At 38.2% G+C, this 20121-nt stretch overlaps 1 protein-coding gene across 1 annotated transcript in view; it reads right to left on the bottom strand.

The window, feature by feature from the left end:
• Positions 1-6224: 6224 nt before the first annotated feature.
• The window catches only part of LOC126188034 (histone RNA hairpin-binding protein), a 70132-nt gene continuing 56235 nt past the window's right edge, over positions 6225-20121 (bottom strand). The window contains exons 4-5 of the mRNA XM_049929459.1: positions 12949-13077; positions 6225-7694 (exon numbers count right to left, since the gene is read on the bottom strand). Of these exons, the coding sequence (XP_049785416.1) occupies positions 7529-7694; positions 12949-13077 (295 nt within the window). The 3' untranslated portion in view covers positions 6225-7528. The remainder of the gene's footprint in view (positions 7695-12948; positions 13078-20121) is intronic.

Genomic DNA, 20121 nt, shown 5'->3' with positions numbered 1-20121 from the left:
TCCTAGGTGAAGGAGTATGTGGACACAACCACTGACCTGGTGTAACAAACCACGCAGATTCATCTTCTGATACAACCAAAAACCTTACAGAAAATCTCAGGTACTTGTAGGCACATTCCCCAGTCAATGTAATCAACAGTGGTGATGTTAATCATCCACACTCAACTGGAAAAATTAACAGTTTTGTGATATGACAAGATATCCCGTGAAACATTTCCAAATGCTTTCTTTGAAAACTACCTAGAACAGATAGTTCAGAAACCCACTCATAATGGAAATACACTGTTGGAGAAAAAACAATCTAATGGCAACAAATAGACCTGACCTCTTTCAGAATATCCGCATTGAAAATGGAATCACTGACCACAGCACAGTTGTGGCAACAATGATCACCGAAGTACAACTAGAACAAGCAGAAAGATATATATGTTCAGTACATTAGATAAAAAAGCAGTAGTATCATGTCTGAATGACGAACTCTGAATGAAAGCTTTGGATCAAGGTGGTCAAGTAGATGCATTATTTCTTGATTTCTGAAAAGCATTTCACTCAGTACATCTACACTTACTGTTGAAAGAACGATAAAATGGTGTAGCAAGACAAATCTGTGACTGGATTGAGGAGTTTTTGGTAGGGAGGACATAAAAGTTATCTCGGATGGAGAGTCATCGTCAGATGTAGACGTAACTTCAAGTGTGCCCAGGGAAGTGTGTTGGGTCCCTTGCTGTTCATAATGTATATTAAGTGATCTTGTGGAATACAGTAACCTCAGATTTTTTCAGGTGATACAGTTATCTATAATGAAGTACTGCCAAACAGAAGCTGCATAAATATTCAGTCAGATCTTGATAAGAATTTAGAGTGGTGCCAAGATTGGCAACTTGCTTTAAATGTTGAAAAAATATATAGTATCCTATGATTTAATATCAATGAATCACAGTTTAAGTACATCAACTCATATAAATACCTGGTTGGAACACTTTGTACATATATGAAACAGAATAAAAACTTCCTAGCAAATGAAAACTGTGTGCCGGACCTAGACTCCACTCGCGACATCTGCCTTTTGCAGCCAAGTGCTCTTGCCTGCGAAATGCAAAGTTCAGAGTTTGAGTCTTGGTTCGGAGCACAGTTTTAATCTACCAGGAAGTTTTATACCAGCACACACACTCCACTGCAGATTGAAAATTTCATTCACGAGACAGAAAGATCACATAGGCTCAGTTGTAGGAAAAGCAGGTGGTAGATTTCAGTTTATTCACAGGATACTTGGGAAATGCATTCGGGCTACAAAGGAGAGTGACTCATGCAACCAATTTTACAATACTGCTCAAGTGTGCAGGACTTGTACCAAATGGGACTTACAGGTGATATTGAACATAAACAGAGAAGGGCAGAAGAACCAGACGTAAACAGTAACGAAATCCTAAACTCAGATTGGAATGTATACCGCAGAGACAGGCTGAACAGTGAAGGGGGAGGCGTGTTTATAGCGGTAAGAAGTGCAATAGTATCGAAGGAAATTGACGGAGATCCGAAATGTGAAATGATTTGGGTGAAGGTCGCGGTTAAAGCAGGCTCAGACATGGTAATTGGATGTCTCTATAGGCCCCCTGACTCAGCAGCTGTTGTGGCTGAGCACCTGAAGGATAATTTGGAAAATATTTCGAGTAGATTTCCCCACCATGTTATAGTTCTGGGTGGAGATTTTAATTTGCCGGATATAGACTGGGAGACTCAGACTGGCAGGGACAAAGAATCCAGTGAAATTTTTTTAAGTGCTTTATCTGAAAACTACCTCGAGCAGTTAAACAGAGAACCGACTCGTGGCGATAACATATTAGACCTTCTGGTGACAAACAGACCCGAACTATTTGAAAAAGTTAACGCAGAACAGGGAATCAGCGATCATAAAGCGGTTACAGCATCGATGATTTCAGCCATAAATAGGAATATTAAAAAGGGTAGGAAGATTTTTCTGTTTAGAAAAAGTGACAAAAAGCAGATTTCAGAGTACCTGTTGGCTCAACACAAAAGTTTTGTCTCAAGTACTGATAGTGTTGAGGACCAGTGGACAAAGTTCAAAACCATCGTACAATATGCGTTAGATGAGTATGTGCCAAGCAAGATCGTAAGAGATGGAAAAGAGCCACCGTGGTTCAACAACCGAGTTAGAAAACTGCTGCGGAAGCAAAGGGAACTTCACAGCAAACATAAACATAGCCAAAGCCTTGCAGACAAACAAAAATTACGCGAAGCGAAATGTCGTGTGAAGAGAGCTATGCGAGAGGCGTTCTATGAATTCGAAAGTAAAGTTCTATGTACTGACTTGGCAGAAAATCCTAAGAAATTTTGGTCTTATGTCAAAGCGGTAGGTGGATCAAAACAAAATGTCCAGACACTCTGTGACCAAAATGGTACTGAAACAGAGGATGACAGACTAAAGGCCGAAATACTAAATGTCTTTTTCCAAAGTTGTTTCACAGAGGAAGATTGCACTGTAGTTCCTTCTCTAGATTGTCGCACAGATGACAAAATGGTAGATATCGAAATAGACGACAGAGGGATAGAGAAACAATTAAAATCGCTCAAAAGAGGAAAGGCCTCTGGACATGATGGGATACCAGTTCAATTTTACACAGAGTACGCGAAGGAACTTGCCCCCCTTCTTGCAGCGGTGTACCGTAGGTCTCTAGAAGAGCGTAGCGTTCCAAAGGATTGGAAAAGGGCAAAGGTCATCCCCGTTTTCAAGAAGGGACGTCGAACAGATGTGCAGAACTATAGACCTATATCTCTAACGTCGATCAGTTGTAGAATTTTGGAACACGTATTGTGTTCGAGTATAATGACTTTTCTGGAGACTACAAATCTACTCTGTAGGAATCAGCATGGGTTTCGAAAAAGACGGTCATGTGAAACCCAGCTCGCGCTATTCGTCCACGAGACTCACAGGGCCATAGACACGGGTTCACAGGTAGATGCCGTGTTTCTTGACTTCCGCAAGGCGTTCGATACAGTTCCCCACAGTCGTTTATTGAACAAAGCAAGAGCATATGGACTATCAGACCAATTGTGTGATTGGATTGAGGAGTTCCTAGATAACAGGACGCAGCATGTTATTCTCAATGGAGAGAAGTCTTCCGATGTAAGAGTAATTTCAGGTGTGCCGCAGGGGAGTGTCATAGGACCGTTGCTATTCACAATATACATAAATGACCTGGTGGATGACATCGGAAGTTCACTGAGGCTTTTTGCAGATGATGCTGTGGTGTATTGAGAGGTTGTAACAATGGAAAATTGTACTGAAATGCAGGAGGATCTGCAGCGAATTGACGCATGGTGCAGGGAATGGCAACTGAATCTCAATGTAGACAAGTGTAATGTGCTGCGAATACACAGAAAGATAGATCCTTTATCATTTAGCTACAAAATAGCAGGTCAGCAACTGGAAGCAGTTAATACCATAAATTATCTGGGAGTACGCATTAGGAGTGATTTAAAATGGAATGATCATATAATGTTGATTGTCGGTAAAGCAGATGCCAGACTGAGATTCACTGGAAGAATCCTAAGGAAATGCAATCCAAAAACAAAGGAAGTAGGTTACAGTACGCTTGTTCGCCCACTGCTTGAATACTGCTCAGCAGTGTGGGATCCGTACCAGATAGGGTTGATAGAAGAGATAGAGAAGATCCAACGGAGAGCAGCGCGCTTCGTTACAGGATCATTTAGTAATCACGAAAGCGTTACGGAGATGATAGATAAACTCCAGTGGAAGACTCTGCAGGAGAGACGCTCAGTAGCTCGGTACGGGCTTTTGTCAAAGTTTCGAGAACATACCTTCACCGAAGAGTCAAGCAGTATATTGCTCCCTCCTACGTATATCTCGCGAAGAGACCATGAGGATAAAATCAGAGAGATTAGAGCCCACACAGAGGCATACCGACAATCCTTCTTTCCACGAACAATACGAGACTGGAATAGAAGGGAGAACCGATAGAGGTACTGAAGGTACCCTCTGCCACACACCGTCAGGTGGCTTGCGGAGTATGGATGTAGATGTAGATGTAGATGAAATGGTCATAAATTTGTTTCACCAGTGGGAATGTGTCACAAAGATGCTGAAAAAAATTGAACTGACAGGTTTTTGAAGATAGACAAACTATACTGAGAAAACTTACTTGCAAAGTTTCAAGAACCACCTTTAGTTACAGACTATGTATATATGAGTACTACAACCCCCTATATATCACTCATACATGAATTGTGAGGAGATTAGATTCATTATAGCACGTACAGAGGCACTTAAACGATCATTCTTTCCATGTGTCATACATAAAGGAAGAAACTTAATAACTGGTACAATGGGGCATACCCTCCACCATGAACTTCAGAGTGATTTGTAGAGTACAGATGCAGATGAAATGCGATACATCTGACCAGGCAATACATTTCTATTAACCACAGTCTGATCTTGACGATCTCATGCCCACTGCAATCTTAACTCACAAAATCATTGGGCGGACATGGAAAAATATAGGGTTCATCTGCTGGTCACTTATGTCACTGTATTTCTCTGCTTGTGTACGGTATTATTACCAGTAACATTATCACCATTCATCTCTGCTCCACTTATGTACTTTCCTTACTGCCAGTTGCATGCACTGCCCCCAGGCAGCAGCCATTCTCCCACTGAGCAGTGTTTGTAACGATTTTGCTTCAAGAGTGTAATTTAAATAATAGGAAGTCTTTCCTGGATGTATTTGTCTTGAAGAGTAGCCCCATATGGAACTGAAATGTGGATGATAAAAAGTACAAATAAGAGGAGATGAGATGCTTGGAAATGTGGGGGGTTATGGAAGAATGCTGAAAATTAGGTGGGTAAATAGGCTACGATAAATAATGAAATTACCAAAATATGGCTAGAAGAAGGGATAGGTGTACAGGACACATCCTGACTTATCAAGTTACAGTTAACATATGGTGTGTGTGTGTGTGTGTGTTGGGGGGGGGGGGGGGGGGGGAATTATTGTAAAGAGAGATCAAGGTTTCAATATAGTAAGAAGGTTCAAAATGATTTAGGTTGCAGTAGTTCTGCAGAGACCAAAAGACTTTCATAAGATATTCCAGGGTGGAGGGCTGCTTCAAACCAGTCTTCTAACTTAAGACTATAACAAAAAGAGTTATTTCATTCCTTTTCCTATCCGATATAAGACTGAGTTAAAAAATAAATAAATAAATAAATAATCTGACAATGCCACTAATCAGTTAGCCTTTTAAAACAACAGCTGCAGCTATGTCAATTAAGGTCGCATTTATTGAAATGGTCTACATAACTAGACATCTATGTATTAAGTGAGAGTATTACTCTTCAAATAGTTTAAAGCACTGAAATGAGCTTGAGCTGTTTGTCAAACTGTTGCTGAGCAATACGAAAAATGAAGCGGACTACACAAATCAGCTGGGGTATAACACTTCCCACAAAATACGCGGATATGTATGATGTTCTTGGTCCATATTTTATCATACTGATTCATTTACTTTGAACGAATTTAATAGACTTACGTTATTTACAATGTGAGTTCTGGATGTAGACTGAGTGGAGCATAGAACAGGTTCAAAATTTAAAGGAAAGCAGGAATGGTAATGCCAGTTCACAGATACCACAGATCCCCAATGGTGCAGAACTGCCATACATTTACCAACTAATTAGTGAATGAGTATTTCCAGTTCACTTTAAAGAAGTTTTGAAGATTTCTGTACTTAGTTTGTAACACAAGCAGATTAAAATAACTCCTGTCTGAGATGGTAGCCACAGTACTATATCTTCACTCAGAGAAAGGTATTGCTGAGGTGGCATATGGGAGTAGCAGAATCACTAGAAACTGAAATTAGTTGACTGTCTCCCAATGCTTGCCAGCCACTATCAACTTCAGTTGGCATACAACACAGAGTATTATGCACCTAGAATATCAATAAATAAAACTATTTTGAAATTACAAAAAACATTCAGCAGTATTTATTTAACATGTCACTTCTGTTTTCACAAATGCAAAGCCACTAAAAACAGTTTGCCTGTTGATTCAGTTTGGCATCAAGCAGAATGTGCTGGTACTGATTACCAACTTATGTCAGTCAATTTTCACTGATTCAACTATTACCATCAGTCAACTCATCAAGAATCTTCTTCGAGTTTGCATATGGTCAACAGCTGTAGGTTGTAGTTTGCTCTCAAGCCCATGACTGTTTTCACACAACATTCATTATAGCAATTATTATTCATATAGCAATAAAAACCAAGGAAAGTTTTTTATCAGTTTTTATTGAAATGCCCTCTTAACAAAAATATTAGATAATAAATAATAAAACATAAAGCAATATGTAGGAAGCGTGTCATTACCTGTTACCTTTGATGGACAGTCCTGTACAACTCTCATTAGAACTGACTCCCATGTCCAACGATTACAATTCTTGAACTGTTGTACAACATGACATTTATAATTCTGCAACTTGCACTATTAATGCATACAGAAAGTGCAAGACACACAAGTTCATATTTACACATTTACGTCAACACTTTCTGTAGTTATATCTTCTATCACTTTCAGAAATTTCAACCAGCAGCTTGATATTTCTAACTGTAGGCTATTGCACACATTTGTAAAATATGTAGTCTCTATAAATTGGTCTTTTGCTAACAGTTTTAATACTCATACACTTAAATAATTTAATCAACAAAATATCAAGGCACTGTCATGTATGACTGGTTCCAGAAGCTGATATCTTTTTACTACGATAATCGAATATATGAATAAATAGATCCCTATATAAAGTTTTTTCTGATGCAATTGTATTAAAAAATAATTCCTAAATTATAAAAGAAAATTCTACTTACATCAACATGTACAAATTTTATAACAAACAGAGCCAATGAATCATTTTCATTCATCTTAAATAAAAACAGATCAAATATGCTCCAAGAATTATGAAAAAAATAGTAAATAAAAAAAAAAACAAGAAATATTTTACTTTGTCATTTTAGCGCCTATGTCTTAAGGTGCACAAATCTGAAGATACGGCATTTGTGATCTTAAAAATGAACAACTAAAACATGTGCCAGTATTTTTCTACACAAATTGGTAATGTCAGTTTCTCAATGGAGACGAGTATACATAAGACCATGGCACAGCCTGGCTTTACAAGCAACTCCCTATGCATTTTATATTTTTCATCTCAGTCATGGAGATACGTTAAAACTCCAGGTTACATTTAAGTCACACAAACAAAAGAGCTATGTACAGTCCAATACATTGCAACTTGTCTTCATCTGGCTTACAGCTATATATTACCTAGCTATTGTACAAAAATAAGCTACTAAAATTTATAATACATGCAAGTCCAGACAAAATAACTGATGCACAAAAATATCTCTGCAGTACGCAGAGTTCATTTCAGCAATAAAAAAACAGCATCAGGCTTGAACTGATAGTTGTGTCTTCACTACACAGTACAAACACAATTGACATAATCATTCTATATCACCATCCTCATAGTCAAGTGAGATAAAATCATCAGCTCCAACATCTTCTGTGCTTCCAGAGGCAGAGGATGCAGTACAAGAATGTATTCTCCTCTTGTATGGCATAGAACTCACATCCACGGACACATTCAATTCGGGCAGCGTTGTGGACTCCCTGTAAAATTAATTTAAATCTAAACATTTTCTTCACTCAATAAATATACAGAGGTTGTTCATGAAGGAAGTCAAAAATATGCTCTGTACGTAATGGTTTTAAGATAGTCCATACACAATTATTTTATTCCTATTTTTAACTGAACAGCTAGCGACGTTTAGTAGCCATACGGAATGCTGCACTGAACTTCCAACAAGATCAAGCTCTTCCACGTTCTCCCATGAGTGTAAGACAATACCTCAAATGTACCTTCCCTAATCAGTGTTCGCTGTAAGGCCATTTCTTGAAAACTTTCTTTCCGTAAGTGAAAGTCAGTATGTGTTAAATTTGAAGTAAAATGGACCTAACTCTGTGAAATTGTATAAACAACATGTGGAAACACTGTTACATATTTATTATTGTTATATTACTGCACGGTGACAATGATTACAGAATAGCAACGCCCTGTGTGAGATTAATGATTTAGTCAAGCAATTTTATCAAAGGCTCCTGGGAAGAAGGATACTGTGACAATAAGAGCAAATGAAGAATAGAGAAAAATTTTAGGAGAGATTTATGTACAAGACTATTTCAGAGGCATATGAAATATTTAAAAAGGAAAACCCTGACAAGAAACTGGAGAAGTAAAAATCCTTTTCACTGTGACCAAAACTTGTCCTTCGAATCAGTGAAATACCTCACCACAGTTGCTTGTGTCGCTATCATGAGAACATCAATTTGCTCTTGACTGTTCTATGTGGATATGCAATCCTGAAAATCATATCTCCATGTCAAACACATGTGATAGTTAAGGTATCAGAAATCTGCTGTCACCTTAATTCCTTAACAGTTGATACAAATGACTTAGCACAGTCTGTTTGGAAAACTGTTACTGGAAAAACTGAAAAGTTCCGAAGGAAAACACTGTCTCTGAAGTATTTGAAGAACTTGTTGAAAAAATACCCCAGTTCTTAAAACACTGCTTCTTGGTAAAAACTCAGGGTACATATCTTCAAGAAAACAAAGGTGCTGTAGATGGTAAAGCAATCTTAGTACAGATTGATTTCGCCAAACACTACACTGCCAAATTTCAAATCAAAATTCAATCTGCATACTGGAACTCTCAACAGTTTACAAATCTTCAGATCAGTTGCCTGGATAAGTCCTGAAATGGTACAAAGCTATGCAACTGTTGGTTACGAAATATCACATGATAAATAGACTGACAGCACATTCCTTCGAAGACTGATTTCTGTGATCAGGGAAACTTCCCCAGAGGCATCAACAAAAAAAATTTTTTTTCAGACAGTGCTGCAAGCTACTTTAAACAGTGTTATTCTCTCTGTAATTTAACTCACCTTCAGAAAGAATTTGAAGTTCTGTTAAGATGGAACTTTCTAGCTACAGGTCGTGGCACTGTACATAAAAACTGAAGTCAAGTCCCAGACTCTACCGGTTAGCAATATAGTGTTGAAAAGCTCTCAAAGTGATTTCAGAAATATCTTCAGCACCCAACTCATTGATGGTACGTTTCCACGTATACCACCAAACTGACCATATCATTTCATATTTGTATGCAACTTTTTGACGAGTAACCAAACCACTTTCTTCAAGTTTTCTTAGTGGTAGTTTTGTGTGCGCTTTCTGCTTCGATTGTTGAATTACTTGTAGCGCTACAGAAATAACAAGTCAGTCATTGAGTATTGTGTCCAAACAAGGAATAGTCTGGCTTTCAGAAAATCCAAAAGGATACCATCTGCTCAACTGAAATCAAATTACTGTAACCATTCAGATTTAATGACCTACAGAACCTTAATCTCTAAGACATGGTTGAGGTGTGTGTTCACTAGTTGGCTGTGGGAATAGCATCAACAGTGGAGCATTGGAATCTATTTCCATTCAACTGATCATCTTATGGAGAGCAACAAGAGTTTTTGTTCCCTCTTGTGCTGCTAACTAGTTTGCCTGTTTGTACCTGGTTATTTTCAAGTTACCTTTGACAAAAGTAATGTTAACCAGTACTAAGCAGTGTGTAAATTGTCTACTTGGATGTGATTGATGCCACTGTATACTTCCAAACAGTAGTTGAGGAATTAATATTTTATATGCAGCTTAAAATTATTTGCTTGAAAGAAGAAAAAAAGTCATAACAATGGGAAGGACTATACTGTTAAACTGGCAACTGGATTTAACAGATTCATACCATCACAGTGGTTGCTCCTTGAAGTGAATGTTAGTATGTGATCTCTTCTACTACATGATCTTTGATTAATGTTGTGCACTGAGAGCCTGATATTTAATCTTCCTCAAAAATTAATAAGATAATTTTGCAACAGAAACTCCAAAACAATAATACAGGCATCCATTAACAGCATTTAGCATTTTAAGAGATTTTTTAAGGTTATCCTTTTTGTATTGAGACAGATAATAAGAATCATTTCAAGATACCCTACAAAATAAAACAAGAATTTGAAAACCACATCGAGTTCAATAGCAGCATTCTTTTCAGGAATAATCTTCCTTGAACAGATTTAAATTTAAACAAAAACCTAGTGGAGTCTTCGACTGAACTGTTAATTCACTGCTCACTACATCAGCTTGAAAAAACACAGCTACTGGACTTTGCCAAAGTTACTAAGTTGTAACCAGCAAAGTCAACTGAACAGGTTGGGGAAGTCAATATCAAAATGTTATTTCCAGGCAATTCACAAGGACAAAGCAAAATATCAATAATCAGTACACAAATTGTTGTGCAGGGATAACTGCGGCTGAGATTGGGAAAAACAGGTCGTAAATATAGATCCTCTCAGATGATTGTCAAACACTATAATCATCAAATGTTTATTGCACATGGTAATAGTCACACACTGAGTTTCAAAACTCATTTCTTAAAAAATGATTTCTACCCACAGCCTAAGTTAATACAGGGAATGACCCATAGCAATTTGTTACTATTCTAAAAAGTAGATTAGGTGATACATACTTTATTTTACACTCTTGTGCATACAGCAATATACATAAACTTAAGACCAGGAAACTGTGAGCCACTTTGCTGAACAACAACTTAACACAAATGTAAAAAAGAAAAGAACTGTAGTTATGATGGTGGTGGGTGGTGGTGGTGGTGGTGGTGGTGGTGGTGGTGGTTTGTGGGGCGGCACTCAACATCGTGGTCATCAGTGCCCATACAAGTTCCCAAACTTCCCTTTTCCAGTCTCGCCATGTCTCGAATGATGATGAGATGATGATGACAATACAGGTGATGAAAGGGAAAGCCACACCATACTTGGCAGGGTGCAACACAAACAAACCAGGAATGTGCTGAACTGAAGCTTGCCAATAAGACAGAATGTGTTTGGCAACTGTGTTATCATTGGGTTACTTCTCAGATGGCACATAATTATGCAGCAAAATTCACTTGATATTATATTGTCATTTCAACTGAATAATATGAGTGATTTTCACTGAAAATCTGACATAAGGTTATCAGTTTATGATTTTGATTCCAGTAAGATCATTCCACACAGAAATTGATGCATTTTTGCAGAAGTTTATTGAACATAACATGTAAAAGAGAAATTAATCATCAATAGTTTATTCTCCAACACTGTCCAAAACAGTCTCATTATGCTCAGGCAGTTAACCAACTACATGCTTGAAGGAACATATTGGTTCTGAATTAAAAATGTCAGAGACAAATTTTAAGGCCCCCCAGAAAGAGGACTTCTTGATGGTTAATCGATAAGGAAAGGCTAGCATTTGAGGGCATAACATCAGGAGAATAAGCGTGTAAGGGATGACTAACCCAAACGAACTCCTGGATACTTTTGTTTTTGAAACCAGCACAGTGCGTTGTCATAAAGCAACAACACCTGCTGTAGTTTTGTTAAGTCATTTTTCTTACACAGCAACTGAAAAAGGTCTCAGCTGTTGGCAATAAATACCAGCTGCTGTGGATATACACCTGGGGAGGAGTTTGTGATGTACAAAACCCTTTCTTGAGCCACCAAATGCAAATTATATTATCTGCAGACACTGCCCTTTGCTTGGGAAGATGTCTTTTGTTAGAGTTCGGCCATTTCTTCCAAAAAACTTTAATATTAAGGCACCATAGTTTGTCACTACTAACAATATTGCACAGGAATACTCAATGAATGAACAGTGACTTTAAAGAAGAATGCAGTAATAGTCCCCACTTTGATTTTGTTGCTTTTAATTAGAGCATGCAATACCTCTACACCCAACTTATGAATCTGCCTACTGAAAGGAAATGTCACACAAAGGTTGAATAGTTACTGTTATTCATCGAACAGTCACATTCATTATTAAAGTTTTTAATTTCTAAACAAAATAATATTCAATACGCCCCTTATCTTTTCATATAATCTGACCCTCCTTCATACAGATTATAACAAGATTTTTGATGATAAGTACTGTAGCTACTGACAACATTCCTATAGACACATCAAGATTGGTAAACAAAACTGTGTACATACTTGAAGTTAAACTGTAAGGTTAATGAATGAAAACTGAATTTACGGTTAATAAAAGAAACATGAACTGTATCAACACAGTGGAAAGACGTACACAATACACTCGCAGTCAGTGATAAATTATTCTGTAAAGTAACCTACAATTCCCACAACAAGTATTTCAAAACTAGTTCAAATGTAAGTATTTGTAGGGATACAGTGATACACTGTGACTGCTGCTAAACATAGCAGTTCCTTTTCATAGCAGATCTTTTCAACACAGTGCCATTTGTAATATTGGCTGAAAAACGTCACATGTGACGGTTCGCTGCCATCTGCTGCTTGTATGCGGGGCACTTAAGAAAAATCAGTGGTCTTCCTGTGTATTTATGGGAAAATAGCTATCAGAGTTCCTCACATAGACATGAGATTCTCTGATAGTCCCCTGCAAGGTTGCCTGAGACCTAGCATTTGCAGGATACCTAAATGACAACACATTTCAGTTACGATTAGTTCTGAAACAGCTGTAACCTGTACAGCTGTTCACACTGACATTTTGGCAATACATTACTTTTAAATGTGATATTTGTCAAAAATAGGGAAAAAAATTATTTAAAAAATAACCTTAAATGATAGTTAAAAGCCTGAGACGAGAAATATACAGCTTTAGATAAAAAAACATACTATCCTTAACCTAACATGTAAAATGTTTAGTGAAGAACAAAATGCTCAATCATTTCTTGAAACTTAAAACTCTGGGAGCACAGCTTATACAAATATTACAGGTGCTATCTGAAGCTTACTTGTCATCAGGAGTAGGGTCCCAAGCATGTAACTGTTGTCTCCAGATTCTCACCATGCCGTCCCAGGCACGTCGGCTATATTTTACGTGCTTAGGTGGAGTCCGTGGATCCCTGTTGGTACGCTTCTCCCTAAAGAGAACAAAGAAACAGAATCAACGCTCAAGGATGTGCTTTCATTAACTGCTGTAAAGTGAAACTTCCTGGCAGATTAAAACTGTGTGTCAGACCAGAACTCGAATCTTTCACAGTCACATGCCCTACAAGGGAAAGTCATTTGCAAAGGCAAGGGATCAAAGGAACAGACTGATAAATGGAGTGGAAGGACAGAGAAATGACGTCTAAGAAATGGTCATTCACTGTTCCCTTCAGGTCGGTCTCACTCCAGTTCGACCCTTCTTGCTTCAATCTCGTTCTTTTCTGTGTGGTCACTCATTCCTCATTCAGAGTTTACTGTTCTTCATTCATTTGTACTCCCTTTCATTTTCTTCTGGGTGGACTCCACAGCCTCAATAAATTATTCCACCAGGCTGCGTTTCACTCACTGTGTTCACCCTTTCTTGTTTAATTTTATTTTATTTTTTATTTACTCATCAAGTCCTGTAGGACCAAATTGAGGAGCAAATCTCCAAGGTCATGGAACATGTCAGTACATGAACTTACAACATAAAAGTAATAACACATAAAAATAAATGTTCATGAACCTGAAAAAAAGTTGTCCATAAGTTTAAGTAAACGCTATTAGAAATACAATAAGAATCAGCTCAATTTTTCAAGTAACTCCTCGACAGAATAGGAGTGACCCATGAGGAAACTCTTCAGTTTCGATTTGAAAGCGCGTGGATTCCTGCTAAGATTTTTCAATTCGAGTGGCAGCTTATTGAAAATGGATGCAGCAGAATACTGCACACCTTTTTGCACAAGAGTTCAGGAAGTCCGATCCAAATGGAGGTTTGATTTCTGCCGAGAATTAACCGAGCGAAAGCTGCTTATTCTTGGGAATAAACTAATACTGGTAACAAGAAACGACAATAAGGAATATACATATTGAGAGGCCAATGTCAAAATACCCAGACTCGTGAACAGAGGTCGACAAGAGGTTCGTGAACTCACACCACTTATTGCCCGAACTGCCCGTTTCTGAGCCAAAAATATCCTTCTGGAATGGGAAGAGTTACCCCAAAACATAATACCATATGACATAAGTCAATGAAAGTAAGCAAAGTAGACTAATTTACTCGTCGAAGTATCACTCACTTTTGATACCGTTCGAATAGTAAAAATGGCAGTATTAAGTCTCTGAACAAGATCCTGAACATGGGCTTTCCATGACAGCTTACTATCTATCTGAACACCTAGAAATTTGAGCTGCTCAGTTCCACTAATCATATGCCCGTTCCGTGAAATTAAAACGTCAGGTTTTGTTGAATTGTGTGTTAAAAACTGTAAAAACTGAGTCTTACTGTGATTTAATGTTATGTCCATTATAATTATCCGGGCTGTTATGCCGTGGTCGGTTGATGAATTTTGTTATTTAATGTTAGTTTATTTTCAACAAGCCATGAACTGAGGTCATGTACTGCACTATTTGAAACCGAGTCAATGTTGCACACAACATCCTTTACTACCAAGCTAGTGTCATCAGCAAACAGAAATGTTTTAGAGTTACCCATAATACTAGAGGGCATATCATTTATATAAAGAAGGAACAGGAGCGGCCCCAATACTGATCACTGAGACATCCCCCCCCCCCACTTGACAGTGCCCCGCTCAGATCCCACATCACAGCTGTTACCAACATTGTAAATAATGACCTTTTGCTGCCTGTTGCGAAAGTAAGAGGTGAACCAATTGTGAGCTACTCCCCTTATTCCGTAATGGTCCAACTTCTGGAGCAATACTGTGAGATCAACACAGTCAAATGCCTTAGCCAAATCAAAAAATACGCCAAGCGTTCGAAACTTTTTGTTTAGCCCATCCAGTACCTCACAGAGAAAATAGAATATAGCGTTTTCAGTTGTTAAACCACTTCTAAAGCCGAACTGTACATTTGATAGCAAATCGTGTGATATAAAATGATCAATTAACCTTACATACACAGCCTTTTCGATAACTTTTGCAAACACTGATGGCATAGAAATAGGTCTAAAATTATCTACAGTATCTCTTTCTACCTTTTATAAAGCGGCTTTACTAGTGAGTACTTTAATCGCTCAGGAAACTGACGATTCCTAAAGGAAAAATTACAAATATGGCTAAATACAGGGCTAACATGTGCAGCACAATACTTTAAAATTCTGCTAGACACTCCATCATAACCATGAGAGTCCTTAGTCTTCAGTGATTTAATTATTGACTCAATCTTCATCTTGTCTGTATCACAGAGGAGTATTTCAGACATCAATCTCGAAAGACATTTGCTAAGAAATTTATATGATTTCCGGTAGAAACTAAATTTTTATTTAATTCACCAGCAATGCTCAAAAAATGATTTTAAATACTGTACATATATCTGATTTATCAGTAACAGAAATGTTATTACTGTGAACTGACTTTATATCATCGATCTTGTGCTGCTGACCAGACACTTCCTTCACAACTGACCATATGGCTTTAATTTTATCCTGTGCATTAGCTATTCTATTTGCATACCACATACTCTTTGCCTTGCTAATAACATTTTTAAGCACCTTACAATACTGTTTGTAATGGGCTACTGTAGCTTGATTGTGACTACTTCTAACATTTTGATATAATTCCCGCTTTGTTCTACATTATATCCTTATCCCACTAGTCAGCCAACCAGGCAGTCCATTACTGCTAGTACCCCATTTAGAATGTTCTAATGGAAAGCAACTCTCAAAGAGCATGATAAATGTGTTATGGAAAGCATTGTATTTATCATCTATATTATCAGCACTATCTTGCCACTCTTGTTCCTTGACAAGTTTTAAAAAACTCTCTATTGCTGTTGGATTAACTTTCCTACATAGTTTGTAATTAAATATGACATTGATATGAGTACAAAAGCCTTTTAGTGTTAATTTGTGCATCATGGTCTGAAAGGCCATTCACCCTTTTACTAACAGAATGCCCATCTAGGAATGAAGAATGAATAAAAATATTGTCTATGACTGCGCTACTGTTGCCCTGCACCCTAGTTGGAAAAAACACAGTTTGCATCAGATCATATGAATTTAGGAGATCTGCCAACATCCTGTTTCTTGCACAATCATATACAAAATTAATACTGAAGTCACCACATATAACTACATTCTGGTACTTCCTACAAAGTGAATCAAGAACTCTCTCTACCTTAAGCAAAAATGCTCTGAAGTCGGAGATAGGGACCCATAAACAACAACAATTAGAAGTTTAGTTTCACTAAATTCAACTAATGCTGCACAACTTTCAAATATCTGTCCAGTGCAGTGTCGTGATATGTCTATGGACTCAAATGAAATACTATTTTTTACGTACAGAGCCACTCCCCCACCCCACAAGGAACTCCTTGAGAAACAGCCAGCTAATCTGTAGCCTGGTAAAGGAAGCCCCTGAATTATCAAATTATTTAAGTGGTGCTCTGATATACCAATAATTCCAGAGTTAACATCTATTAGCAGTTCACTAACTTTATCTCTAATACCTCTTATATTTTGATGAAATATGCTAATTCCTTCTCTACTTGGAAACATTAGATCATCTGAAGGTGAGCCCTTTGTTAGAGGGACTTCCTTTAAGCAGGTGTACCTATCAGCTGACTTCAATCTAAAAAAGGTGCAGCTCTAACACCAACTACTACAGGAATTTTTCCACGAGTGACACCACTACCACCACCACCCACTACACTGTCACCTATAAGCTTAGCCAGCCTCCCCTTCCCATACCTATTGAGGTGCAGGCCATGCCTAGTGAAACCCCACCTACTGATAGACCCAACTGGCACCACTGAGATGTGATCCATGCCCTCCGCCATCAGTGCCCTCCCCAGCCCCACATTAACATGCCTAACAGCCGCATTAAGGTGAGGCCGATCATGACGCTGAAACAGTTGCACGAAATGCACATTAGTGCCACCAGTTTGAGTAGCTATCTTAACCAAGTCACCACTGCCATCATATTCCCCGTCCCTATCGAGACTGTTCCCTGCTCCACCCACTATCACTACCTGATCCTCCTTCGTAAAATTCTTACATAACTCCCCTACGCTTTCAGTCACCTGAGCCAACCCTGCACCAGGCTTCACAATGCTGGTGACCTGGTACTCACTCCCCAACACTTCCTGCAACTGCTGGCCCACATCTCTACCATGGGAACTACCTAGCAGCAGAACCTTCTTTCTGCTAGGCTCTGCAACTAACCTAGGCCTCCTAATTGCTGAGGACTGCAGCAACTTCCCTACATCTACAGCTACATGAGGCTCCTCTCCACTCAACTCTGACAGTTGGTCGTATCTATTGCATGTATGCAAAGTAAAACTGTCCGAATACCTCCTCTTCCTAGCTACCTTCTTGCCAACTGCCAGTTCCCATTCCCCACCACCCTTCACCCTCCTCAGCCAATCTAGTTCCTCCTTTGCGCATTGCAACTGCACCTGAAGGGCACAGATCTTACGCTCCTGCTCCTCTATTAACTTGTTTCTACTACAGATTCTACATTCCCAGGAGAGGATCTCCCTAAAATGACCACTGGCTTCCCCACTGCATTCCCCCAATGAAAATACTTTGAACAAATCCCACACCGTAATCCACTACTCACAAACCTACGACAGAGCCCACACTTTTCATTCATGGTAAAATTTTACAGTTACTGAAAAAAAACTATAGTCTATGTTACCAAAGTTCAGTTACACCAGTAGAACTATTTAAGAACTAACAATAATGGTCTCAAAATTCTCTGCCTACTAAGAAAGCAGCTACTTGTATTAATACTACTACGACACAGCCAATACCAATACCAGCAAAAATTCACAAAATTATTAGCTAAAATCAAAAAGTTAAAACGGCCACTGTAACACTAAGTGAAGTTAAAACACTGAATGAAAATTTTACTGAAATATTTTACTAGAAAGAATAATAAATGTTAGTTGAAAACTAAAGCACGAAATTCACTAAACGACTTCAACATAATGAAAACTCTAAAAAAACACAGCGAGTGATTACAAAAGTTTATTAAGTCGTTATTTCGCCACAAATGGTACGCAACACCGCTGAAATCTATTAAATTTAATAATTGTATTACAGAGCACAAATAAGTTTTGTCACTACTTAGCTTATAACCGCTACAGCTGCAGTGCATGCCGCAAAATGTAAACACACTACTGAGGTGCGAGGCTTAGACGAACGACGAAAGCACACTCACAAATAATAGACCACTCGAGTCAATAACACAGGAAGAAAGACTGAGATTAATGAAAATCCACTAATAAGTTACTTTTACGGCAAATATTTACACAAATAAACTTTAAAATAAGTAAATGAAGTCTAAAATTTATAAAATATTAACGAGCTATTTCAACAGCAGTGCAGCACACGTGACATCACACCAAAGACTATTAATTCATTGCATATCCTGTTCAGCATCAATGGCTGGTAATTTATAACTTTGCTGTACTTACACATTGTATTAAAATTAACACACACACGCACACACACACACACACACACACACACACACACACACACACACACACACACAAATTTTGGTAATCCTTTCAAGGGATTACAGGGTAGTCAAGACTACTTGGAGTCCATCATCCAACTAACAAATTTTAGTCCGAATTTCTAATACCACTTGAGTTTCACATATATACAATGTTTACTTAACAAGGGAGCTTTACGGACTAGCCCTCTTCAAAATTCTTGATATTTTTTGGAAGTATGGTGGAGTTCTCAAAAAGACTTTGTAGTGATTCGGGAATTTCTGTGTAAATTCTAGAACCACTCAGCCTTCTACCATCTCGAACACACGATATTCTAGATATAAGTGTGGGATGGTAGAATCCTACCTACTGTGCATCACATGTTTGTGTGTGCAGGTTTACAATCAGTCGCGGAAGAAAGTAGACGCGGCTGTTGAACGGCACCAACAAGTAGCTGTCGGGCAATCCATAAATGTGTTAGTGATTGTGTACGGAAGAACCATGGAGTTTATATGCAACTCTGTGCATATTGTGTCACTGACTATTGTTATGTGAAACAAGAATAGTACTCTTGTAGACTCTTGACTGCCTTGTTACAGGCAAGATGTATTTTCAGACTCTTTTTCTGAAAGTCATGGTGTCCAAGCAGACTTTCTTTTGAATGTAAAACAATTTGTTTCTAAAGTACAACTGTACGAGAGACTTGCTGTAAGTTACATATTTTGTTGAAAGTGAGAATTTGTTATTGTGCTTGAAAGTCAAATACATCGTTGATTGACGAAAAGTAAAGTTTATATGTCTACTTTCACACTTTAAGTTGTCAAAGCATTAGAACGTGGCGACCTGTGTGAAAGGACCAAAAAAACAGGAATTTTCAGTTGAAAACAAGAAAAAAAGTAGTTGTGTGTTGCCATAGCAACCAAACACAATAAGACAAGGGACTTACCCTGAGACATTGGAATATGTTCAAGTATCCTATGGAGCAAAATTTGAATGTAAAATGGTGAAGACTTGAAAAATTCACAACAATAAAAACGGCAAAGAAGATTTTGACATATTTGTCTAAGAAGAAGTTCGACTAGAACACTTCAACCAAAACAATCCAGTGAGAGGAGTATACAGCTCTCACACACATTGCGGGGACGCAGACACGGAAACAAACCTACATCCGACGCTGCCGGCACCAGCCGCTGTTCACTGGTGCTCACCTGCCTCCACATCCGCTCACCAGCACAATGAGAATTCCACGCCAGGTGAGCGTGAAACAAAACTTTATTACTTTAGTACGAAGTGATACGTACTGTTGAGTGAAAGTTTATTGTGTGATTATAGTATTTAAAGTTAGTTTTAATGACTTACAAGTGCTAAAGTATACAAGAGTAAGGAAAATATACAACTGGTTGGAGAAACTCAAGACCCAGCTACGACAATGAAAGTTAGCAAAGAAATACCCGACTCGGCTGAGTTGGTAAATTAAATCGAAGCTCAGAGTTCGACTAAGTTCGGTAAATTCTCAGCTAAATGCTCAGAATGCG

Source organism: Schistocerca cancellata, chromosome 5, assembly GCF_023864275.1.
Source record: "Schistocerca cancellata isolate TAMUIC-IGC-003103 chromosome 5, iqSchCanc2.1, whole genome shotgun sequence".
Lineage (NCBI taxonomy): Eukaryota > Metazoa > Arthropoda > Insecta > Orthoptera > Acrididae > Schistocerca > Schistocerca cancellata.
This window is presented reverse-complemented; position numbering and strand designations above follow the sequence as displayed.